The sequence below is a fragment of the Budorcas taxicolor genome, chromosome 12 (genome assembly GCF_023091745.1).
Source record: "Budorcas taxicolor isolate Tak-1 chromosome 12, Takin1.1, whole genome shotgun sequence".
NCBI lineage: Eukaryota > Metazoa > Chordata > Mammalia > Artiodactyla > Bovidae > Budorcas > Budorcas taxicolor.
Genome location: NC_068921.1, coordinates 73,199,480 through 73,226,181, shown reverse-complemented (window position 1 = coordinate 73,226,181; position 26,702 = coordinate 73,199,480). Strand labels below are relative to the sequence as shown.

At 41.0% G+C, this 26,702-nt stretch overlaps 2 protein-coding genes across 2 annotated transcripts in view; one reads left to right on the top strand and one right to left on the bottom strand.

Moving 5' to 3' along the window:
* LOC128057774 (cilium assembly protein DZIP1-like) overlaps window positions 1-10,599 on the top strand; it is a 46,263-nt gene extending 35,664 nt beyond the window's left edge. The window contains exons 14-20 of the mRNA XM_052650276.1: window positions 1,830-1,992; window positions 2,283-2,412; window positions 3,001-3,054; window positions 5,346-5,542; window positions 7,081-7,211; window positions 8,289-8,466; window positions 10,448-10,599. Of these exons, the coding sequence (XP_052506236.1) occupies window positions 1,830-1,992; window positions 2,283-2,412; window positions 3,001-3,054; window positions 5,346-5,542; window positions 7,081-7,211; window positions 8,289-8,466; window positions 10,448-10,524 (930 nt within the window). The 3' untranslated portion in view covers window positions 10,525-10,599. The remainder of the gene's footprint in view (window positions 1-1,829; window positions 1,993-2,282; window positions 2,413-3,000; window positions 3,055-5,345; window positions 5,543-7,080; window positions 7,212-8,288; window positions 8,467-10,447) is intronic.
* Window positions 10,600-13,767: 3,168 nt separating this feature from the next.
* The window catches only part of CLDN10 (claudin 10), a 97,113-nt gene continuing 84,178 nt past the window's right edge, over window positions 13,768-26,702 (bottom strand). Inside the window, exons 3-6 of the mRNA XM_052650279.1 lie at window positions 25,484-25,645; window positions 25,314-25,395; window positions 14,601-14,708; window positions 13,768-13,891 (exon numbers count right to left, since the gene is read on the bottom strand). Of these exons, the coding sequence (XP_052506239.1) occupies window positions 13,768-13,891; window positions 14,601-14,708; window positions 25,314-25,395; window positions 25,484-25,645 (476 nt within the window). The remainder of the gene's footprint in view (window positions 13,892-14,600; window positions 14,709-25,313; window positions 25,396-25,483; window positions 25,646-26,702) is intronic.

The following is a 26,702-nucleotide window of genomic DNA, read 5'->3' as shown; positions in this document are numbered from 1 at the left end:
TTTGTACTGTAACATTGTGTTGTATAAATACACTACATTATATCTGTTCTCCTGTTGAGAGCCATTTGGATTTCCAGTTTGGGGCTTTTTGGCTTTACATTCTTGTACTGTCTTTTGGTGGACATGGACATTCCTTTCTCTTGGATGTATATCTAGAATTGAAATTTCTAAGACTATACATGTTTAGTTTTAGTAGGTGTAGCCAAATAACTTTCCAAAGTATAAACATTGACAATATCCCTATGAGTGTGTGAGAGCTCCTGTTGCAGCTGCATATGGTTCTGGGGTTATATGTTTCATTTGGGACATTTACTTTTATCCTATGAGTATAAAAACACCCTTTTTAAAAATAGAATGTATAGGTTTTTGTTTACTTTTTTGTCTATCTGGGCTTTAGCAATTAAGTTTGGAAACACTGAGTTGGAGATCTAAACTTATTTCCAGTTGGACCAGTTGTTTCAATATCTTTTGTTGAATAACCCACCCTTTCTTTGTTTGAAAAAGCAGTTTTATCATAAAGGACATCTTTACATACATTTGGATTTATTTTTGGACGTTCAATAATTTTATCCTTTCAATTTTTTGGCATTTGTTTGCTAACACCATACTGGTTTAATTTTAGTAACTTTGTCCTGTATTTTAGTATCTGTTACAGGCCATGCCTTTTTATTAGTCTTATTTCAAAAATTTCTTGGCAGTTCTTTCATATTTTGTTTTCCAGTGAACTTTAGAAACAGCTGCTGCAGTTCCAAAATAATCCCTGCTGGGATTCTGATTGGAATTGCTTTAAATGTTGTGTATTATTTAGGAAGAACTGACATTTGTACAGAATTGTGTCTTTGCATCCAGCATCAGGGTATAGGAAGACAGGCGCTGAACACCTGCTCACACAAACAGGTGGTAGATCCATAATGATTATAGGATGTGAAATGAAGGAAAAGTAGAAGGGATTGAATAATTGAGGTCAGAGAAACTGCTTGGAGGTGGCAGTCGATCTGATGATGGAGATTTCTGCCCTGGGCAGCTGGATGGGTGGTGGGGCCACTTCCTGGAATGAGGAAGACTGAGGGAAAGGTGAGGGAGGAGATGGGAGTGTGTGTGTGTGACACTGATATCGAATACATGAATAAATCACTCTTTAACTGGTTTTCTTAGAACCTTTCAAATCCTGAAGAATTTTCTAAAATCACCTCTTAAATTATGGCATTTTCATAATTGAAAGCCTGATGCTTTTCTTCTTACCTGTGGTGTAACTAGCCTTGAAGTTTTTCACTGTGGCATCAGTCTCCTTTTCTGCTCTCCTCACCTGTTCCTCTGCAGCATTAACCCCTGGACGCCTTGACTGTTACTGCCTCATCGCCTGCCTTCCCCACAAGGTGCCCCCATCTGATCCCACCCTTCTTTTTACTTGTTTCATCTACCCATCCTTCAGGGCACAGCCCAGCCTCCGCCTTAAGCCTTCTTGGGCCACTGAGGCCTCTGATGGCCTGAATCTCTGAATTCCTCCAACCCTTGTGGATTCATTTAGTGTTTATCACACATCTTGCATTGTTGGTTAATCAGTCATAATCAGTCACTCACATGCCTTCCATGCATTCAGTCCTGATCCCAAATGCACAGTATTCCTAACCAGCCATGTATAATCTTACATACTTCTTATGTGTCCCGTTGCACCTTGAGCTCCTTTTGGGGCTGGGACCATGTATTATATATCCCCATCTTACATATAGCAGTAAGGACGAAAGATTGGCACGGTTAATGCAGACAAACATCCATGAAATGAAAAACATCAAAGGATAATTGATTAACTTAATGTTTTGTTCCTTCAGGATATACGTGGTATTCCAAGTGATCACTTGAATAGAGTGCTAAGAACTGTAGAATCAACAAGACATGAGCGAGAAAGACAAATACCTAACATTCAGCAAATTCGAGAATTCCTTGAACATCAGGTCAGCTGTAAAATTGAAGAGAGAACACTGCTGTCCACAGGTAAGACTGTCACCCACTGCCATTTCATGTCTGCGGAAATATTGATAGAGCAACCATTTCATGATTTTATATGGTTCACAAACCTTGGCACTTAATCGGCAACTCTGTTACTGTTTGAACCATTAAATGTTGCATTTTAGATTGTGTTTTTACGGTTAAAAACCTCCTGTAGTATGGACTCTAGACCCTTGAGATGGGCTTGTTTGTTTCAGTGCCAATGTAGACAGTATTATAGCATTTTCTTCTGCTTTTCATGCAGTGGAGACTCACAAATGACACTACTATTCCAGACAGGTATGGTGCTTCTCAAATGGACACCCTTTCAACTGGAGAACTACCCAAAGCAATACACCTTCCTCCCAAAAGCAGACAGCTGATTAGACAAAGACCTGTTTTTTCTGATAGAACATCTGTTCCAAAGTGAGTATTTTCAACTCATTTTTTTTTTAATATTTGTCTCAGCTTGGGATGCTATAACAGAATACCATTGACTGGGTGGCTTAAACAACAGAAATATATTTTCTAACACTTCTGGAGGGTGGAAGTCTGAGATCAGGGTGCCAGACAACATAGTCAGGTTCTGGGAGGCTTCTCTCCCAGGACTCACAGATGGCCAGCTTCTTACTGTGTCCTCATATGCCAAGGAGAACAAGAGAGCCGGAGAACAAGAGAGCCTTGGTCTCTCTTCCTTTACTTACGGGGGCACTAATTCCTTTCAGCGTGGGCCCCATCCTCATGACCTCATCTAAACCAAATCACCCCATCTCCAGATACCATCACACTGAGGGCTAGGGCTTCAATGCAGGAATATTAGGGGGCCACAGGCATTGAGCCCACAGCAGTGTGTGACCCAACAGAGAATCATACTTGGAATGCCTACCCTTCTCTCAGTTCAGGAAGATTCATAAGTGCTCACCCTCTAATAAAGTAAAAATCACCAATTCCATAGAACGCTATTTTAAATTACATGATTTGCTCATGCTGGAAATATTTTTCTCTTGCTTTTAGAGTTAAGAAAAATGCCACAGAAGATCATTTTCCCAGGAGGTCTTCCACTATTGTGTGAGTACTGAGGGAGCAGGGAAAGGTGGTTTTTAAAAGTTCTTTTCACTGAACATTCCTTTTACTGTAAATTAGTATGTTCATTGTGGTTCACTAGAACCATAATTATTACATATCATATTTAATCTGTGATTCCTTTGTTACACCTTCATTTCTTTATCCTAAGTCAATATCACTTGTGGCCTCCATTAACAAGTGGGACCACACCTGAGTCATGTTTGTTATTCCCCACCCCCACGCCTTCCTAGTTTAGTAATTTTCAATAAGCATGATGAATGCGTGATGTTGCTTTTTAGTGGCTGGATCCATGATGGTGTATCTGGATAGAATTTTAGTGTTCCAGCTTCCTGCGGAAGTTGTTAACAGCCTTAGACCTTACTCTTTTAGGCTTGTTTAGGATACTGAGAACCCTATCTCAGTCGTTCCTTAACTGTGTGACACTGATTCAGTTGACTACCTGTTTAAAGACTCAGCTTTTCTATCTGTAAGATGGGATGATGCTTCCTCTTTCACAGGATAGTTCTACAAATTAAAATGAGAACATATGAAAAGGACTTGGCCTCAGTGCTTGGCACTTGCGGGTATTCAATAAGTTGTAGGTATATTATTGTTATTAATTATGAGTAAAACTAATTTTATGATAATTGAATTCCATAGTAGAGAGAATAAATATAATAAAGACACTGTAAATGATAACTCGCCCTTCAGAAGCACTTTTCATGTAATAATCTCATGGGAAGAGCTTTATTTCATGGGATGTAGTGTAACTGAACATTGTGTGGAATTTAGGTACTCAGTGAATATTTTTTAAATGAATGGATACTGCTCTGAATTTGTTTCACTTTAAAATGGGGTGATGATTGACATGATATTACAAATGAGTGTGTGTATTCATATAAAAGTACTTGGTTCAGTTCAGTTCAGTTCAGTCGCTCAGTCCTGTCCGACTCTTTGCGACCCCATGAATCACAGCACGCCAGGCCTCCCTGTCCATCACCATCTCCTAGAGTTCACTCAGACTCATGTCCATCGAGTCCATGATGCCATCCAGCCATCCCATCCTCGGTCGTCCCCTTCTCCTACTGCCCCCAATCCCTCCCAGCATCAGAGTCTTTTCCAATGAGTCCAATGAGTCAACTCTTCGCATGAGGTGGCCAAAGTACTGGAGTTTCAGCTTCAGCATCATTCCCTCCAAAGAAATCCCAGGGTTGATCTCCTTCAGAATGGACTGGTTGGATCTCCTTGCAGTCCAAGGGACTCTCAAGAGTCTTCTCCAACACCACAGTTCAAAAGCATCAATTCTTCGGCGCTCAGCCTTCTTCACAGTCCAACTCTCACATCCATTCATGACCACAGGAAAAACCATAGCCTTGACTAGACTGACCTTAGTTGGCAAAGTAACGTCCCTGCTTTTGAATATGCTATCTAGGTTGGTCATAACTTTTCTTCCAAGGAGTAAGTGTCTTTTAATTTCATGGCTGCAATCACCATCTGCGGTGATTTTGGAGCCCCCCAAAATAAAGTCTGACACTGTTTCCACTGTTTCCCCGTCTGTTTCCCATGAAGTGATGGGACCGGATGCCATGATCTTCGTTAGTAATGCATGCATGCCTGTGTGTGTCCTCAGTCGTGTGGACTCTTTGCAAATGACACTATTTTAAAAGACAGCATAGTTTTATCCCAGAAATACTTTTTTCCACTATAAAATATGTTTCTTAGGTGTGTAAAAACTAATATTAAAAAAATACAAAATTTGAGTTTAGAGGAGTAATGTCCTAACTTCAGTCCACTTTGGTAGCTAGGCCATGTGGCATGTGGTTGGCAGATGTAAATTTGAAATGACCATTCTGCCTTTTGCATAGTAAGGCCTCGGCCTGGCCGCCATCTTGTTCTGTGGCCACGCAGGCATTTGTTAGGCTCTCTTGAGAAAGTTCCACCCTCTTTAAGGGGCATGCTGCTGCTGCTGCTAAGTCACGTTAGTGGTGTCTGACTCTGTGCGACCCCATAGACGGCAGCCCACCAGGCTCCCCCGTCCCTGGGATTCTCCAGGCAAGAACACTGGAGTGGGTTGCCATTTCCTTCTCCAGTGAATGAAAGTGAAAAGTGAAAGTGAAGTTGCTCAGTCGTGTCCGACTCTTCGCGACCCCATGGACTGCAGCCCACCAGGCTCCTCCGTCCATGGGATTTCCCAGGCAAGAGTACTGGAGTGGGGTGCCATTGCCTTCTCCGTATTGTCTGTAAATCCTGAAACACGGAAACAGCGCCCCCTGTTTGGGCTTTGATTTGTTTAGGACTCCTCCCTTCAGTTCCGAGGAGGAGCTGGATGCTGACGACCTCATCCAGGCGTTCACTTCCCCAGATGTACTTCCTGTGCTGTCGTCTAAAAGCAACAAGAGTAATTTTGGAAAGAGCGCTGTCGTCAAAAGCGACACTGACTGGACCGAGGGAAGTGAAATTGAGGACTCTGATATTTCCCCCAAGCCCACAGGTAAGCTTTCCTTTACTGAAAATCCATCTGGAAATTTTGATTTTCGGACAGTGGTTCTCAACCACAGTGCTTCTGTGGACAGTGGTTCTCAGCTCTCCATACGGGGCATCTGAGCTGAGAAAGTTCTCGAGGAAACGATGTGAAAGTAAAATGAAGGTGCTAGTCCCTCAGTCGTGTTTGATTCTTTGTGACCCCGTGGATTGTAGGCTGCCAGGCTCCTCTGTCCTTGAAATTATCCAGGCAAGAATACTGGAGTGAGTAGTCACTGGCTTCTCAAGGGGATCTTCCCAACTCAGGGATCCAACTCGGGTCTCTTGCATTGCAGGCAGATTCTTTACAATCTGAGCCACCAGGAAAGAGAGTATGGGGTTAATCAAAAAGTTGTTGATGCCTGAGGAAAAATGGAAGGGGCTTAGCAAGTAGTTGATGTTCAGATGGAAGGAGAGGAAGGGGTTGGGGGTGTCTGGATATATTAGTAACAAATACAAGGGCTGCTGTAATGAAGTACACACACTGTGTGGCTTAAACCACAGAATGTCTCATAGGAGCTGGAAGACCACAATCAAGGTGGCAAGGTTGGTTTCTTCTGAGAGCTAGGAGGAGAGGACCTGCCCTGAGTCTCTGTCCTTGGCATGTAGATGGCTGTCTCCTCCCTGTGTCTCGTCACATTGACTTTCTCTGTGGGTGCCTCTGTGTCCAAATTTTCCACTCTTGTCCAGCGACACCAGTTGTGTCAGATTAGGGTCCTCCTTAATGACCTCACCTTAACCTAATTACCTCTTTAAAGGTCCTGTCTCCAAGTAAGGTCACCTTCCGAGGTAATGGGGGTAAGGGTGTCAACATACACATTTGGGACACAATTCAATCCCTAATACTGTGTGTCTTTGAGAATAACTGTTCTAACACACCATGTTGCCTCTTGAAAATGGGGCAATTCTAAAGGAACGTGAGGTCCAAGTTGGTGATTGCTGATAATTTGCCAAGGAGAAGAGGCAAAAGTGTCATTTAAGAAAAAAAAGAAAGAAACTCTGTTTAATGCAACTTAAAAATTGTGTATTCTTAATTGATATGTAAACATATCAGATGTAATTAGTTTATTGTATAGAATTTGTATATACCATGTATTTTTATAATATGTAAAATAAAACTTTTAAAATTGCTTTTGAAAATACCATATGAATATCCATTCACACAGGCTGCCTGACTGAAATTAAAGTTTCTGATCATGAGTCTGAATGACTTCCTTTTTTTGATTTAAAATAAAAATGTTATTCTTCTAGTCTAGAAGATCATGATTTTTTAAAAGGCATTATCTGTGATGCTTGGACTCTCTGTGGAGAAGGAAATGGCAACCCACTTCAGTATTCTTGCCTGGAAAATCCCATGGACGGAGGAGCCTGGCAGGCTACAGTTCATGGGGTTGCACAGAGTCGGACACAACTGAGCGACTGACACACAGTCTCTCTCACATTGTAAGATTATTTTGGAACTGAAGATTTAATTTTTTAAACTTTACCTGTTTTCTATGGGTCCTATAGGAACCTCCATTAAAACATTAACTGGAAAAGTTGAAAAGACGGTTTCAAATCACAGAAATATGAATAAGCCAGTTGGTGGAATTAATGTTGCTGACACATTCATCAAAAAAGAACTAAAAGAAGATCTAAAGGTGAAGTCACTTTTACTTGTTAAACATACACAAATTCATCTTTCAATGAATATATCATAATAATTGTATTTTGTAGTGAAATGTAAAACAAATACAATTATTAGTATAGTAGAGGTTGAGATTTTTAATTTATCTTGTTTTCAGTATTGCATTTCCATAGGGAATCAAAGATACTGAAAGGATAGCTGGTAATAATACATCCTATGCTTATCAGGTTTTACAGGTTTTCAGAATCCCGTCACGTGTATTATTTGACACTGGCAGATATTAGGTAGTTTGTTCACAGAAACTTGTGACTGAACAGAATCTGGACTTTCAGATCTGAGTCCAGGAATCTTTTCGCTACCAAGACATGACCTGGAAGTGAAATAGGGACTTTTCAGAGTTTATCCCCACTTGGCAGCTGGAGTCATAAGACATGCTTTAGAGACTGTGACCCGAGCGGAGGACAAAGCCGAGCTCTCCTCCTTGAGACTTCGGACACACTCCAAGATCTGGCACCAGGCCCCGGAAGTGCTCCTGTGGATGGAGACCTGGGTGGGCTTCTCTTTGTTGACTGGGTCTTCCAGTAGTAGTTGCTGTTTCTTTAATTTTTCGCTTACACTAGATTTAATTCTTCCTCTGCTCATCTGTGGAATCCAGAACATTCTGTCCAACTGCTTTCATAAGTTAGTGCCATTTGTGTTACACAAGCCCCAAATGACAAAAAGTCACATCAGTCAAGAGCCACTGTGTCTTCCTTAGAAAGTGCACTGGAGACACAGTCCTTCCCATGCTCCTTGGGGAGCATCCTGACTTGACTTTACAACATAGTTTCTGGAATTTTCTAAATTCACGATTGCTGCGTAGGAAACATACATTTCCACGGCAACAGACAAAAAGAGGTGGTTCCCTCTGCTTTCGAAGCACAGATTTCCAAACCCATTTCATCGCCCTCGGAGATGACCAGATGAGAGACCCTCTGAGGCTCCCAACTTCTTACCATTTAGCGTCAGTGGCTCAGTCTGTTTGAGGGGCTCTAACACACATGGTTTCTTTAGGGAACATTCATTATTCTCCGCTTTTTTTTTTTTTTAGTGTACAGATGTGGACGATGATGACTGGGACATATCATCCTTAGAGGAAGACAGATCTATAGGGAGAAAAGCTGGGAGAGAACAGAAGGAACCTCCTCCACCTGTGAAGAATGAGTCAAATTCTACTCAAGTGCCAAATGCCTGGGGTGCAGCTAACCCGAAAGGACCAAAGGGAGAAGGTTTGCAGCTTTGGTGTCTACCGGAAGCCTTTATAAATACCAGACTACCCTAATGGGCTTCCCTGGTGGCTCAGCGGAAAAGAATCTGCCTGCCAAGCAGGAGACGTGGGTTTGATCCCTGTGTCAGAAAGATCCCCTGGAGAAGGAAATAGCAACCCACTCCAGTATTTTCGCCTGGGAAATCCCATGGACAGAGGAGCCTGGCAGGCTACAGTCCGTGGGGTCACAAAAACGTTAGACACAACTGAGTGACTTAAAAAACATTATTTTAATAAGGACTGAATGTGAACAACTTACTGATTTAGTATCTATTTACTAATTTTCTAAGTTTTAATTTCAGTGTCTAATCTTTTATCTTTAAAAATTTTAAACATCTATTTTTGAAAGTGCCCCTACAAATACTCTTCATGTAAATGCCTCCTGCTACTGCTGCTGCTGCTAAGTCGCTTCAGTCATGTCTGACTCTGTGCTACCCCATAGACGGCAGCCCATCAGGGTCCCCTGTCCCTGGGATTCTCCAGGCAAGAACACTGGAGGGGGTTGCCATTTCCTTCTCCAATTTATGAAAGTGAAAAGTGAAAGTGAAGTCGCTCAGTTGTGTCCGACTCTTAGCGACCCTATGGACTGCAGCCTACCAGGTTCCTCCATCCATGGGATTTTCCAGGCAAGAATACTGGAGTGGGGTGCCTTTGCCTTCTCCGAAATGCCTCCTAGAAATTTACATTTCTGATACATACCTAAATGAGGCCACTTTTTTCCTGTCTTCCTGTATTCATCTGTCTATGTGTTAAATATTGTTATTTTCTTCCAAGGAAGATTCTTCTTGGAGCATTGTAGCCAGTGGAATGAAGGACCAGGGAAGCTGTTTACTGCCATTGATCCTATCCACCCAGGCTAGAGTCTGAATAATAAGTCCAGTCACTAAACCTCTCAACACATTTAATTTTTAAAATCAGAAACTATTATTTGTATTTTTTTGAATCAGAGAAGTTCTTTTCCACGTGCCCCCTCACCACCCCCCCCACCCCACATACACACAGTGCCTCCTCCTAGCCATCCTATATCCCTGCAAGTAACTGGCTCAGACTTGTTTCTAGACTTAGCAATTTTAGACGTGAACTTTCTAGGTGCTGATATGACAGATGAAGACTTGGCTCCTTCTCCACTGCCTGCACCTCTCATGCCCCCTCTTCAGTACTTTAGTCCCCGCCCCCCCACCATCTATAATTTTAAATGAATACATGCACATCTCTTGGTCTGTTTATAGCAGGATCTTGTACCCCGCACCCTGCATTTCTAAGATGAACCATTGCTGCCTGTGTCTTCACTTGATCTCTTCTCTCCACCAGTGTGTCAGTTGTTAACACTGACCTCTTCTGGCACCGTCATAAGTTTTCTGTGCTATGTCTCAGCATCCATCCTCATCATAAGGACGCATTTACGCTCCAGTGACTATGGAAGGACACGGGACACTCAGGACACTCAGAATGCCCTGAGTACATTTCCTCCTGCCACTGCCATGACCCCACGCCCCTCAAAGAAAACATCCCTAGTCATGCTCAAGTGGAATTCTCTGTGCTGTTTCAGTGGCTCAAGGCACTTTTGATCTAACTTCACCTTTTAGCTCATCTATGCTAGAGAACCTATTTTTAGCATGTAGGCCCTCCCTGGCTTGTTAATTTTATTCTCCTCTCTTAATGGCTGCCTGCCTCCAGGCGCTGTGCTGAATGCCAGGAGGTGGGGACCGGGTGGAAGCTTCGAGGGCCCTGTGAGGCTGACCTAGAGACAGGGCGGTCCTGCGGTGGTGGGATGGTCCTCGGAGTCCTGCTCCAGCCTGTGGGAGCTGGGGGGTGGGGTTGGCAAGCCGACTCAGGCCCGAGTGACGAATTACAGTGTGAAGTTATGGAGCTTTTACTGGCTGGACAATGTGCTCGTTTAATCACTGGGGCCTCCCCTCCCTCCCGCCCTGTCTCCCACACAGGACCTCAGGATGAGTCCAGTACACTGAAAAGCAGCTTAGTAACTGTGACTGAATGGAGCGACTCTTCAGACGTGTAACCGTCACCCTGTGCGTCAGGAGGTCCGTCCAGACTTCAGCAGTATTTGGTATCGTGCTATTTCAGCACTGCCTACGCAACTATGATTGTCCTGCCTGACAGTATCTCCTGCAATAACAAGGAAACCAGCTCTCAGAGAACAAGAGTCTCTTTAATGGCACCTAATACAGTGTTAAAAACACATACACACAAATTGTCAACAGTATTTTGAAGCATATAAAGGTGTTTAAGAATGCTGCTGCTGCTTAAAAATAATGTGTCAACTGAAGTCATAAAAAGTTTTTTCTTCAGAACAGTACTCTAGTGTTTAGGTGTATTTTTTTCAACTAATTTTTAAGTGAATTTTTTTTAACTAATAGCAGGTTTTAGTTTGCATCTGAACTTTAAAAAAAAATCTTTCTTATGTACATTGTCATGTTGGAAGTGTTTCACTATAAAGTTCTGTTAGTATCCTTAAAATGGAATTGGTGGAAATCAGTGAAATTTTAAAGAGTAGACAGCTTATGTTTCATCTAGAAGTAAATTTAGAGTTAATAAGAATATAGTTATGCCCATATTAACTACATTTTCCGGAAGTACTTTTACCATATGCAGCTTTGGGCCACTGTAAGCATGTTTTAGAACTTAAAAATACTATTTCTGCAGCATAACCTTGACCTTGGATATTTTATGAATAAAATGTAGCCATTTTAAATATCAGTTATCAGACTGAATAGAATAGAGTCAGTCCTGAATTCATATGTGTCTGTAGTTTTTTTTTATTTTTAAAATGCCCTTTCTGCATTCGAAAATACCTCAAAACTAATTTAGCTATATTCTTAACAGTGACATTATCAATAGTCAACATGTTCATATAAACTGTTTTTTGCATTTTTTTTTATACTTTGTGATACTATCTCTACTTTTGTTTCCCCCCAAAAAGTAATATTTTAACTAAATGGTCTGTTAGGATTTGGACCTCTCTTTGTTTTGTCAGCCTTTCAAGTAAAACCCTCAGTGACACCCTTGTGACTGTGGCTGAGTTATTAGAACTGATTTCAAGTTAAACTCATCTCATTCAAGGATTTAAGCTTGTCTTGGTAGCCATGCCATGTAACATGCTGATCTAAAAGAGCAATTTTTCCTTTATCTGTTTCTGCCCCACCAGGGTCCTTTTTACTTGTGGGCCACTTACCTTTTTAAAAACTTCCCATAAAGGCCATTTAATGCAAATATACCTGCTTTGAATGTAAGTTTCTAAAAGCTCTAATAAACCCTGCATCAAATCTTCACTGTAGTAAGACACAGGTAAGTAACCTACAACAATGCCTAAGAAGGCACGTGGGCTCCTGTGTTCACTCACTTATCCACTTAGATCCGTTGAACTCCTTGTTCTAATGTATGTTATTAGTTCATTTGATGAGAACAACTTTGAGACATATTATTTTAATCTTCTTCTTAAAGACGTGAGGAACTAAGCTATACAGTAACTTGCCAAAAGCCGTATGACTAGAAAAATGACAAAAGCAGGCTTTAAACCAGGCCTCAGCTCCCAAGTCCTGGGTCTGCCGAGTCTTTATTCCTAAACAGCAAGGATTGGGGAACGATGATGGCCGTCTGCTAAGAAACACAAGTCTTTATGCATCTGTGTTGCAAAAGCTGATGTTCTGTTTAGTCCTGTCATGTTAGGTTGTACTAGAATTGCTCATTTTCCTTTGGACCATCCCCTTATATTTCCTGACACAGACACACGGCTAATGTTTTTGGCTCTGGACAGTTTTTCTGTACTTTGACTCCTTGTCGCCCTAAATTCTTCAGAAGCTGTGAAAATTCAATACAGTCAAAATATTTTCTTCACCAGTACAGCTCTAAAAATTTTAAAATTTGTTTTAAACACACATTCACCAAACCCTGTGCCCACATTGCTTATAGTACCCAGCCTCCCTCAGTGGTTTCCAGTTCATTTGTATCCCCGGAAAAGGTATTTAAGTACTATCATGGTCTGGAAAAAAAAAAAGTTTACTGTATCAGTAATAAACTCGTCCATTTTCTTTTCAGTGAGCACCTCCAAGCAATGTGATTTTTCCTTTTTAAGTCCTTCAGGCTTGAGGAAGATATCACGGTCACCCATGCTGTGACTGGTATTGTTGGGTACCTGAGTCACAGAAGACATGGCTAAGCGATTCATAGCCACAGCCTGAGACTATATACTTCACCCTAGACTGCCTCAGTTCAAAGTCCTTGAGGTCTTGTCGCTTGCTGTGGCAAGTCGCTTCAGCTTCTCTGCTTTCATTTCATCCTCTGTCAGTTCAGGGTCCTACAGTACTTACCTCAGAGGGTGGCTATGAGGCTGCAGTGACTGAGGGCACACAGAGCGTTTAGAGCAGCGACAGGCACACACAGGCTGAGGTAACTATTGCCCTGTGGATATGAGATGAAAGGGCTGGCTTGAGAAATAAAACATTGTCTTTGGTCAGAGATCCCTGGAGGAACTTACATGTCTTGAAAAAAATGCTGTCTCTCCATTGCCAGTTGGTTCCCCACACACAGCCTGAGCGACACAGGTCCTCAGGAACTCGGTCCATTGTTTCTGAGTGAGGCAGGGACCGTGCGGCTCCAGGCCCTCCTCTGTCAGCCTCAGAGTCGGCCATGTCCAGGGTATCCAGATCTGCTCTCTATACCGGAGGAGGAGGTATTTAAGGAGGACCAGCCAGGTAGTGGGCAGTAGCATCTTGGCCCCGTGAGCCCTTCCTGGAGCAGCCGTTGAGAAGCACAGTGGTGACAGATAGGTGTCAGCAGCTAGCAATCGGCTCTGCCCAGCCAGTACATGTCCATTCAACCCAGACATCTGAGGAACAGTCTCAGATCACCCCCATACTGTTTACAAGTCATGACTCCTTAATACACTCTGTTTAATATATGAAGGAACAAACACATAAAAAATGGGGACAAATACTGCAAGGTCTGGGTGATTAAGAAGGCTACATTACGAACACTGCTGGAATCTTTAGTGTTAAACACAGATGTATAAGATATATACAAATCTTGTAAATAGCCTGTTTATTTTTTTTATAGAAAGCCACAACAGAAAGTGATTAGTATGTAACTATAGAAGAACATTTACATCCAAGAATCAACAAATTCTTCAAATTCATATTTTAAAAATAGTTTGAGTGTTAATTATAGGAGGGCCTTGATGGCATCATTTTGTGAACAGTTCATGTTTAGAACAAGCTCAAGACACAGCTTGAAGGCAGCTCTCTTTTTAGACGTAAGCGTTTTTATCAAACTGTTTTGAAGGGTTTGAGGTTTTGAGATCTCCTTCTCTGCCGTGATACTTGGTCCGAGAAGACATGACAGACGTGGCCCCATTGTACGTGTATCCCATTCTGAAAGGCAAAACGGTTTGGCAGATGGTCTTTCACACGTAGGACAAACAAAAATGGGAAGAAACCACATCCCCCCGTTTCTGTCACAGCTAAGTCATCTTTCCCTGATTATGTTTAGCTTTCTTCCTTCTCAGCCCAAGAAATCATTCAATGTCATTTCAGAACAGCTAGTGTGACTAAGAGGATCTCAGAAGAAACTCATGGCTTCTTAGTTTGTTCACTTATTCTCCTTCAAAACTTACATAAAACTTATCTTCCTGGAATCTTGGGAGACTGTGATGACCTTAATCAGCAATTTCCACTTATGTGAAAATTGTGAGGCCAAAGTGAAGAATATGCCCCTAAAGTTAGACAAAATTTCTACTTACAGCAATAGCTTTGGAACGTAAGAATGTCAAACTCTGCTTTTTTTTGATGCTTCATCAAAAAAAATTTTTTAATTGAAGGATAATTGCTTTACAATATTGTGTTGGTTTCTGTCCTATATCAACACAAGCTCTGTGTTTTAAATTAACTATAATTATCTATATTCTATTCAATATAATTTTACCATATTAAATGTTATATTTACTATATATTCTTAACCTTTCCCAATTCTGGGTGTTTGAAGTTTCTAAGAATCATAAGAACTACCTATAATTTATCCCACATATAACAATTTAGAATAGTATTGTACTTTTTAACAGGTCATTTTTGTCTCTTTTCATACCTGGGTGCTTTGCTGTTGTCAGATATTGAAAAGCAAAATATGACACCACCAATTATGCAGAGTGAGGCTCCTGCCCATCCAATAAACAGAGCAGCTCCTAACTCATACCTGTGAAGAGTAGCACAAGTGTTAAAGCTTACTGATTGGGGGAGTAAACAGCATTTAACACTACTAGCCAACACTTACTAAATGCTTATAATACACTTGCTATGGGAGCTTATACAGGAAGCAATAATATCTGTAAAGAATGCTTTATACTTTTCTCAAAGTGTTTTTATAGCCTTCACTCAATTGTATCTTCCCAACATCCCAAAAGGAAGCTGAAAGGAAGCTGAAGGCATCGGGATGCCTTTGGGTAAAGCAGAAGCCATGGACTCAAGGTGAGGCCTCCTGGCTCTGCCAGCACATTGCCTCTGGGCTCTGCCTGAAGCCCAAACATTTCCATCTATTTATCCTGTTGTGCAGGGTAAATTATTTAGGCAGGTTTTAGATGGAAAAAGGAAAGTTGCCTCTGCTTTTATTTTGGTTCAGCTCAGTAAGTGGTTAAGCATCTGCTGTGTGCAGTCATGTGCAAGGTGCCAAAGGGTGACAGAACATGCCACCCCAACTATGCCACTTTGGCACAAGGGACCAAAAGCAACTGAGAAGAAACAGGAAAGCTCTCTGCCTTCTCCCTGTTTGCCTAAAAGCAGGGCATAAATGTGTAGAACTGTCCCCATCCCCTCACTACCAGGAAGAAGTTAATTCTCAGACACACTGAACACCCTGCTTAGCCCACAAGTCGCACCGGAGCAACCTACATTAACAAACTTCACTAATTTGCATTTTTCATTAGTTCCCTCCTTACATTCAGGTAAGTCACTCAATTGTGACTGACTCTTTGCGACCCCATGGAATGCAACATTCCAGGCTTCCCTGTCCATCACCAACTCCCGGAGCTTGCTCAAACTTATGTCCATCAAGTTGGCGATTTCATCCAACCTCTCATCCTCTGTTGTCCCCTTCTCCTGCCTTTAATCTTTGCTAGCCTCAGGGTCTCTTCCAATGAGTCAGTTCTTCGCATCATGTGGCCAAAGTATATTGGAGTTTAAGCCTCAACATCAGTCCTTCCCATGAATATTCAGGACTGATTTCCTTTAGGACTGTCCCTCACGTGCCTTCCCACAATTCGTGCCTCTGGAAGCTCAAAGTCTTTTTCCTTTGTGTTGTCACTTCTCTACAGATGTACTGTTCTTTTGTTAAGATGCTATATAAGACCAAGTTCTAGCCACCCTTTGAATTACACGCCACTGGGTACATATAAATAAACTCCAGTTTTCTCTTATGAATCTATCTTTCTTCTCAGCAGAGAGCCTAGGAGAGTAGAGGAAAAAATCATTTTTCTTCCTCTACAGTGTCCACGATAGATGCTGCCTCATCGTGCTTATCACTACAGTCCAGTGAGAGATGAATAAAGTATCATTTAGTGACAGCCTGCTATGAAGCCTCTCCTTGATGGCAGGCCATAGTACACCACTGATGACTAGAACAGATGCAAAGTAAGTAAGACAGCCCTTGCCCTGGAGAGGTCACCATACAACAAACAGCACTACCGAGAACAACAAAGGAAGTCACGTGGAGGGCTGGAGGATATCCTTTCTAGGGGATATATATATATGTATGGAGAAACAAATACAGAACAAGGAAAGTATACCAAAATCTCAGGGGTTGTGGTGTGTCTCATCCTTTTCGGTGTGCTGGGTCACTATGTCTGAACTCCCATCTGGCAGGGGCAGGCAGCAGTGGTGGTGTGACAGTGGCCCCGGCCGCCGGCCAGTGGGAGCAGGAAGCAGCCTTTACACAAGACAAGGGCCTGGTGGTCTACTTGCCCAATTCCAGATCTGGCTTTTCTGTTAATTTCACAGCTTCCATTTGCAACTGGGAAGAGGTGAATTATATAATACACACTACAACTTGGCGTGTGCATGCAGGCTAAGTCACTTTAGTGGTGTCCAACTCTTTGTGACCCCATGGACTGTAGCCAGCCAGGCTCCTCTGTCCATGGGATTCTCCAGGCAAGAGTACCAGAGTGGGTTGCCGTTGTTACATAATACACACTGCCTCGTGATCCCTTCTTTTTCACTCTTGCATTGCTTTACCTGGGGAATCAAGGTGAGAGCTAAAGGAAGAGCTTATAAGCACCCCCATTCTGCACTAAAGCACTGATTAGGCTCTGGGAACCATGAAACTTCTCCAACTGCTCCAATCTGAGGCAGTGGCAGAAACAGAAGGTCAGTGTAAGTGGGGAAAAAGCCTTCAGTGTCCGCAAAAACCAGCTTCAAAGAGGACTGGACAGTGAAGTGTCCAGGTGAAAAGAGCTGGCCAGATCAAGAGTGTTAACCTGTAGTTTTATAAAAGACACCTTCATTAAATATGTTATACATCTACAAAGGATATCCTGGATTCCCACAATAGGCCCTTCTTGTACAATGTTTGGATGACATTATACAAATAAAACGAGCAGAGGGCCTGCCAAGTTGTAGGTACCGGTCAATGGACCTCTTTAAAATATCTGCAATTTCTACAGTAAGCTGGCATCCAGTCCATCCATTGTCATGCTCTTACTGCAAAGACAACTAAAGGATGAGCACACTGAACATTTCGACATGGAGGACATTATTATAGGATTACAATTTAACATTACTTTCTATTTTTCTTTACTTTTCTCCTTAGAGCTTAGGCTGTCTTCTCTCCTGAAACTATGTATTAGTATATTAACTTTCAGTGTAAATACTCCTGGAAAAAACAGTCTGAGATTTTTCTTTAAACATTTAGCTTTCTAAAACAGGATGCCAGTGCCAGGATCATGGTTAAAAATAAGTCTCTAATAATTGATAGTGGTCCCTTAGGGCACAGGTTGGTAGAACTCAAATCACAGCTCAGCACTGTGAATTCATTTAAAAAGAACATACAACTGGGGAGAAATCAGAGGATAACTACCCACACAGCTCAAATGTTGGGAACTATGTCTTTATATTCATTTAAGCAAACTGAAACTTTCTGAAGGGATTTAAGAGTCACCAGTGTGGCTTATATTAAAAATTGGTTTGGGAATTCCCTGGAGGTCCAGTGGTTAGGATTCTGACCTTTCACTGCAGGTTCACGGGTTCAATCCCTGGTCATGGAACTGGTTCACTTCTGTTTTTAAACATATTTTTAGATTTTCTTGAAGTCACTAAATATAGATTCTATTCCAAGAAGAGTATCATTTCCTTTTGAGCATTTTATGAATTCTGTCAGAGTCAAATATTTAATAAATAGAACCATTTTAAAGCTAAAGTGTTAAACAGATTCCACATCTATACCAGTAGCTTCTAATAATTGGATGTGAGGGATTCTGTGATGTGGTTCTCTCTTAGAGACTTTTTCTTCTTCCTTCTGTTGAAAGACACGTACAGCAGACTTATTCAACAGTGGCTTGAATTCACACCCATCAGTGCGCGTGATCTGGCAAAAATGGAAGTGTTTTTGAAAGACAGGACTGAGGGTGAGCCACGTAACATCCATTCAGGTTTGTTCCGGGCCGCTCCTCCTCTGACATTCATTGGGAAACTCCATCTCTGCCTGGAAATCTTTCTTCACTTTTGGTAAAACTGAAAAGCTGACTTCAGCGCCTCAGGAGATTATCCAAATTTCAGATGATCTGCTGCAGGTCTGTCTTCTGTTAACAACATCTTCCTGGCCCTAGACCAGCTTTCCCAGCCTTTTATGAGCTGTTACAATCGCCAAAATTTATTCATTATTCGGAAAGGCTACCAGTCTGCTTAGCACCAGACAGATGCAGGATCGACAGGCTGAGGACTGATCTCTGTTTTACAGATCAGAACGTCGTTCTTGGATTATGTCTCACACATTCTGTTCAATGGAAAGGACTCATAAAAGCAGCCTTATGACCTGAATTCATGTATATAATTGTGAATCTAGTAAACAAGCAATAGAGAACATTTTTCTTTCTATAGAAAGTAAAGCACAGATTAATGACCAGAGTTTCCCCAAAAAAGAACCATAATGATCTAAGGCATTAAAATATACCTTGAATTATTAGATGAAGTTAATTCTTATTCACCTGGCTGTGCTAGGACTCCAGGCTACTGTTCATTTCCTAACGAGAGAGCCTGGGCTAGAACCACACTCAGTAGTCTAAATTCTGATGCATTCCATACTCACCTCCTATTTTAGCCTAGTAACATGCACAGTAATCCTTAGGGAACAGACTAAGGAACACCTCTTATCTCTGTCTTTCCTGCACCCAAAGCCCTGTTATCATTTGATCTGCCATCTACAGGGAGCACGTGTATCCCACCTACCCTGTGACACCATCAGAGCAGTGACAAGCTAGATATTGTTCAAATCATGTGTTTCAGGGTGAATGAGAAAACACAGTGCTGTTCTCAAGGACCTTACAGTCTAGAGGTGATGGTCAGACATTAAACAAATAATTAAAGGACAATGAAGCCTAACAACAGAAGCAGAAGAACATGTGTTTGCAATGTAAACATTACATGTTCTCCCAAATATGTATAGATGTGGTCCAAGTAAGAGTCCACCATAACAACAGCTACCATCAGATCACTGTAGCAGGATTTTGTTTTTGTGTTAAGTATTTTGGCATGTACTATCATATTTGATCTTCAATTCTAAGAGATAGTTCTTCCTACCGTCAGAGAAAACTGAACCTGAGTGAGTTTAAATTACTTGCCTCCCCATACCTCAGCTAAGTAAATAGTAGAACCAGGATTTAAAACCCATAACTGATTCCAATCCTCGAGCTTTTTTTTTTTAAATTAATGTTTATTGGAGTATAGTTGCTTTAAGAGCCTGGTGGTAAGCTACAGTCCACGGGGTCACAAAGAGTCAGACACGACTGAGCTACTAACACACCTAGTTGCTTTATGATGTTGTGTTAGTTTCTGCTGAATAGCAAAGTCCATCAGTTAATCTCAACCTTTTTGACCCACCTCCCAGAGTAATAAAATAAAAACAAACAAAAAAAAAGAAATGGGGCTTAATTAAAAGCTTTCGCATAGCAAAGGATACCATAAACCAATCCCAAGCTTTTAGCCATTACTCCTTCTCCCTTTTCACCTTAGCTAAGGAAAAGATGGGATCGATAAGAAAAGATACAATCAGTGCAATGTTTGGGGCTTGTCATTTCAGAAAGATGTGAGTTTTCCCTCTCTCCCCAGCTCATTGCCTTCTCAGTGGCTCTAGGGTATGGAATTTTTTTTCAGAATTCCCTCCGGCTGTCTTTTCACCCAGCACAAAAAGAGGTGAGGGTAGTAATTAAAATCAGGGCTTGCTGGACTTGAAAAAAGAAACTGCGGCTCCTCCATAAACAAAACAAAAACTGTTTAACAAAAGAAAAAAAACCCTCATCCTTTTAAGATCCCCAGAGAAAAGTGAGCTTGCTAGAGGTTGCAGAGCTAGAAGCCAAGTCTTTTGACCTCAAGGATGGACTTTTTTCCAAACATACTGCCCTACTCCTTATGTTAATCAAGGGTGGTAGCAGCCAAAACATTGCCGTCACCTTAAAACAACTAAATATGTTTTAAAAGTTCCAAGTTTAGGAAGTACATCCATATATTATCAATGTTAACTTTTAAAAATTGAATTCCATTGGTATACTGATCTTTTAAATGTTACCATCCAAAAGAAACATAACTCAAAGGCTTATATAATCCTTGGAGGAGGAAATGGCAATCCACTCCAGTACTCTTGCCTGGAGAATTCCATGGACAGAAGAGCCTGGTAAGCCCGAGTCCATGGGGTCGCAAAGAGTTGGACATGACTGAGCAACTAACACTTATATAATCCAAGCTCTATATCACCACATGGGTGGATTTTATATGAACAAGCATTCTACAGGCATTATCTACAAGCACACCTTTCCCCCAAATACCCCACATTCTTTTGGGGTCCCAGGTACCAGAAGCAGGCTGTTTAGTGACCACCAATCCATGTATCTCCCAAGGCTGCTAAATTCTCCTCTCCCTTATGCAATTCATGTTAGTTAACAGCTTACTCAGTGATCTGCAAGACACCACAAAATTTCCTACCCAGAGCTTCCCAAAAGGCCACGAAATAGTGGCAGGCACCTCCCAAACCATGGCTCAAGTAGAAAGGGATAATTTAAATAAGCATCTACTTGCATATGGAAACTTCGTGGAGAATTCTCAAATTTAGGAAATGGAAAATAAATAAACTGCTACGTAATAGCCTCTGCTTAAGGGTCAGTCCCATTTAAAAGAATAGCGTTCACTGAGTGCCTACTCTAGGCACCAGTCTAAACAGCTGAAATGTACTATCTCATTTAATCCTCATGATAAACCCATAGTTCTCACTCTCCCCATTTTACAGATGAGGAACACAGGACACAAGAAAGGACAAGTAATTTCTTCAAGGCTACAGCACTAAAAGATGGCAGAGCTGCGGTTCTCTCCCAGGCAGCCTGGATCCAGGGCTCTCATTCTTGAGGTCTCCCCTCCCCCATCCCTTAAACCAAATCTTCCCAAGCATGCTCAGTCTTTCCACCCTAAGAGGGATGCAGACAGACAGACAGACAGCTATACACCATTGCTTACTAATCTTCCTTGCTGTAAACATCATAGAGTATGGACTAGATACAAGAGATGCCCAAATCAGCAAGATGTGGTCTTCGCTTCAAGATACTCCTGGTCTTGTTTGGAAGATGGACCAACAGGCAAGTGCCACTGCCCAGTGGGATTGTAACAGAAGCACCAGGAGCAAAGGGAGCACCCTGGTGGGCACCTCACCCAGAATGCAATTCCGGCAGGATACACAGAGGTGGGCCAGGATGTGAAAAGGAGAGGGAAAGGGGTTGTGGTAAAAGCTGAGTCACCAGGAAGCATGGCAAACTGGAAATCGTGGCTTTGTATACTGGTCAGTGAAAACAAAACGCAGTTGCCAAACATTTGATTTCTAAGTATATTAAGTTCTGCCAGCATGAAAAAGGCATCAGAGCAATTCTGATGATCTCAAGTGGTCAGTCCTACCACAGAACAAAGTGAATCCTTCTTAATATTTAACAGTCAAATTCCGGTTTGTTCTTAACACTTGGCACTGCTATGGAATCCCTTACCTGAGACTTTATGACCCTCTTACCAGGATTAATTCATTCTCCAAATAACCTCATGATTGGAACAAGCTTAAGTAAACAAACATCTATAATTCATTAAATTATAATAAGGACAGAGTAGAGAAGTTAAATATCTTGGCAAGGCCACCTAGTGAGATCGATTGCCCTTTCAAGTTCACTTGGGAAAATGTGTCTAATCTAGAAACATATTTCTTGAATTGTCTGCTGTGCATTTAACTTGATAGACAACAGGAATGAGAATTTACCAGGAAGCAGACAGCTGTTTATTTCTAAACTACTAAATAACCACAACACTGAAAATATTTTACCTTAGTAAAACTTAGATACTAAAGTAGAAACCAACTGTATTCCAGGAATGAAGCATGCTAAAGGTAAGTAACTCTGTGGTTTCAAAAACTCTGAAATTAAAAAGGCTTGAGTATGATAAGACCCAAACCATGACTATCAGGGCCAAAATGTTACTGATAAATCTCATTGACTGAAAGAGAATAAATCTAAGATCAGATGTTCTGTTTTCTCAATTAAGGAAATGGGTTTAATACTCTAACTTTGCATGATTTGAAGAGAAGTTTCTTTATGCCAATCAATTCTTTGGAACCGTCTATTTAAGAAAAAAACAAAGCAAGACACTCAGGAAGATACTGGTTTGGACAACAGATGGTGAGAATAATGTATATTTCAACAAAATGATAGGGTGAATCATACCAAGGGGTGCTTATGACCATGAGCTTTCAGGAGGATAGATTTTGTTTCAATTTGGTAGATTTTGCTTTAATAAAAAGGAGGAAGTTGGTTTGAAACAGCCCAAAGGGAAGCATTGAGAAACAGTTTTCAAGGCTTTGTAGGAGTCCATCCTAGAGCCGTAAAACATAACCACAACTTGAATAAAAGCAAGAAAGCAAAACAAAAGGGGGGAAAATGGGGAAATGGCAGAACACAACCAGAGCCAGGTGAAACTCTGTAAAGATTGCAGTTGCAATCAAATGATTGTAGGCAGGAAGAAAAATCTTCCCAGATAAGTTGTGGGAAAGAAAGGGTTTCGGAAATAATCAGCCACTGAATACAAAGCCTGATACTGTTTACGGTGCAGCTGCCACAATCTTCACCCCAATGAAACATCAGAAGCCACTCATTTTGTTCCCTCATCAATAAAGCACCTCCTGAGTTTCCTGCACATAGTAGGAATGTGGTGGGAACTCTGTGGATGAGCTTAGTCGTGTGTGTCTAACGTAAGCAACCAAGGTGAGTCTTGGAAATCCACAAAGATTCAGTTTACATGGTAGAGAATCCTTAAGAAAAACAACAGCAACAAAATCAGGTTCTGCGGCTCACTGTTTTTCAATGCATCTTAGGGAAGGTATTTGCTCACCAGAAATTTATTTATTTATTTATATTAATGAAAGATTTAATACAGCAAGAGATATATCAACCATAAACATTTATGCACATAATGACAGAATATCTATGAAGCAAAAACTGACAGAATGGAAAAAAAGAATAAACAGTTCTATTATCATAGTTGGAGATTTCAATATCTCACTCACAGTAATGAACAGACCAGCCAGCCAGAAGATAAGGAAATAGAGGACTTAACACAAAAACTAATGAGATCTAACAGACATATACAGAGAATACCAACCAACAACAGCATAAACATTCTTCTCAAGTGCACAAGACATTTTCCAAGATAGTCCACATATTAGGCCATGAACTGTCACCAGAAATTTAAACTAGAGCATGTGGCAAACACCTGTTCCTCACTGCTAAACACACACATCCCTGTGCCCAGCTGAGCCATCTAGGGCTGCAGGGAGAGATGCTGCTCTAGGAAGATGAATGCATGATACAGATGGGAGAGGAGGAGGAGCTGGCCTTCTCTCTCCATCTTCGCAGAGGCTTCCCCAGTCTGCTGAGATAACAGAAGGCTTTTCTACTAATCCCAAGAGGACTAGCTCTGCAGATCAGGATTTCACTTAACCAAGCACCATGCTAAGCAAATAAGAGATGATATACAAGTGTTTTCTGATCTCAAGGAACCTACTCTCACGAACATCAGTGAAGACACCAAGGAAATAATCAGAACACCCCTGGAGGGGTGCCCTCACCCCAGTCCCCCTAGGGCTGGCTCTGCCTTTGGCAGCAATTCTCCAACATATTCCTCTCCGAGTTCATGCACAAACTACATCAGAGGCTCCGATTACTAAATTCTAGGAAATGCCAGCTTGGGAAGTCCTCTCCCCTAGAATATGCCAAAGTCAAAATCTCACTTCAGACATTAAATACTTTAAGACCTACGGAATCAATTTACTTTGTGTTGGTAGCCAATTTTCAGCGAATTGATTTTCCTAATTTTTGTCTCCTTCTCTTCTACTAGAGGATATTGTAAGAGTAAAATAATAAAATAATATTTGCAATGCTCTGCTTGGTCAATGGTAGGGGCATAACATGTGTTATCTATTACTTTCATTATATTTCATTATATAAGCATTTACTATTTATGCATGAACTACACAAGAGACACTACTAGAAAAATCATTTCCTAAAGATTCCTAAATCCACCAGAAAAAAGTAATGGATCCTGATCAGACATTTTAGTAATTACTCTTTTAAAATTCTATAGTATTTTATCTGAAGACTGAAAGAAAATCCCCAGCCTGGTTGATAGCAGTACACATGCATACATGAGCAGTTTTCTACAGGAATCTATGGGAATATTCTCACGGAAGACAAACTGTTTGATCTATTATGATTTCTAATTTGGTATTCCTTGGGTTTTTTCCAAAGCAAAGAAATAAGCCTAGGGAAACTATAAAAAGCAACAGGCCACAGTTAAAAACCAACAGCAACAAGAGAACTGGTCTGTAAGTGCCAAAGCATTCACCCGCAGCTGAAACTGGTCACATCTGGGTGTCTGTGCCACTCTTAGAGAATTTTTTTTAAAGACCCTGCATCATGTACAGTTTCTTTACAAAGGTTTATTAGGTAGAACTTGTTAAGGCCATAGTCAACAGAACAAATGGAAAAGGCTGATTAAAAATGAAAAATAATATTTTATTCACTATCATTTAATCATTTCTAATCTTCAGAACCACAGTCTCGTTTTCATCTCAATGACTGCGATGGAAACTGGCCCACAGCCTAAAAGCTGGCAAGTATCATTTTGGATGGACAGCAATCAAGGCAAGCACTTAATTTTCGTTTATCACACTTTCTCCTTCTTTCCTCCCCATCTTACACCTCTCTTTCACTTTCCCCCTATTTGACTTCAGTTTTACAATGTATAGTAGACGAGCTTCAGCGTTCTAAATCCTAAGCCTTGAGCTATTTACAGACAAGTATGTTACAAGACATTTGTAACAGTAATGCAGTGATTCAGGGTATCTTTTGCCAATGGAGCACATACACCGTTTGCTCTTAAATGATGTCATCAAATAGCCTCTATCAGTATACCCCACTTTCATAAGCCATAGAGGAAATTTAGGTACCTTAATTTAGAAGATGATTTTAAATCCATTTCCTGTAAGCCATAAGCATATAGACTTAAGAAGAATACTTACTTTTGCTCCACGAAGAGGGGATCAAAGAATTCTGTTGTGATTTTGTTTGCATACAGGGAACACCCGGTCATTGAGCACAGCCCTAAAGAGCATCAGAAGGAAAGGACTATGACTCCGGGTGTTTCATTAACATCCTGAAGCCCCTTGTTTGGAAGAAAGTTACTATTTACCTGACAGTATGAATACAATCCCAGCCAAACAAGCAATTTTAGCTTTGGCTTTATCTGAGCCTCCGACTTTGGTACATTTCATGCCAATCAGGGCGAATATGGAAGCAAAAAAGCCCAGGCTGACAGCGGCAATCATAAGTCCTCTACACGCCTGGATGTAACCTGCAATTACAGTAGGGCATTTACATTAGCATAAAACATGTGGCTGTCCAGGGAGAAACACATTTTACATTGTCCTCCTGAATGACTTTCTGTTTTCTGAAAAAAAAGAAAAAAAAAAAGACAGAAAAATGGTTAAAACAGCTTAAAACAGGCAAGAATGGAAAGAAAGTTAATCCCTGTGGTACACTTTTCAGTCTGGCATATGCAGGATCCTCAGGCTACATCTCTGAGTGTTATTATTCCACAGTCACAGGTGAGGAAACCGAGACACACAAGAGCTACGTGATATGCCAGGGATGAGTGAGTAAGAGGCTGGAATGAATCCCATCCAGATCTGACTACAAAATCCACATGACACTGCCTTTCACCCTGAGAAACCTCATCCGCCGTTCTCTCAACCCTCTTACTCCTTTGCACATCAGACCTTTAAAACAGATGTTTTGATGATTTTGACATTGAAAACCTTACAACTGAGCAGAGCTCCCAAAGATTCACATCTTCTATTAGTGAAAGATTATAAATGAGACCAACTGAAATATCATCATGAACCATGAGGAATCTAAATCAAGATGTATTTTCATGACCTTTTAAAAAATTTTCAGGGCACATACAATAACACTGGGTTTAAATAAGCATTGGTTAGTTCCTAGAAGAATATTTTATAATTATGAAATTAACTGCATACAAATGGATGCTTTCCAAGTATCCTAAAAGCTTGCTCTGTTGGTTTCTTTGAACATTCCTCCTACACCACTCATTTTCTTAGTCATATATTCTTATTTGCCCAGCCAGGATGATGGTAAACTTCAGACTGGCTTTTGTCCAGACATTAACAAATTTTAAATTAATAGGATATAAATGAATACATTTAAAAAATGTCATTAGGTATACTTCAGCCTGAAACAGTGCTATATTCTGAAACAGTGATGACACACCAGTGTAAGTAAATATTTGTTGAACAAATGAACATAATATCTATCGGGTTTACAGTTGGAATTGAACTTTTTAATTTGAAAAAACTCATAAGTGCCAAGATACACCAAGTCATTTCCTACTG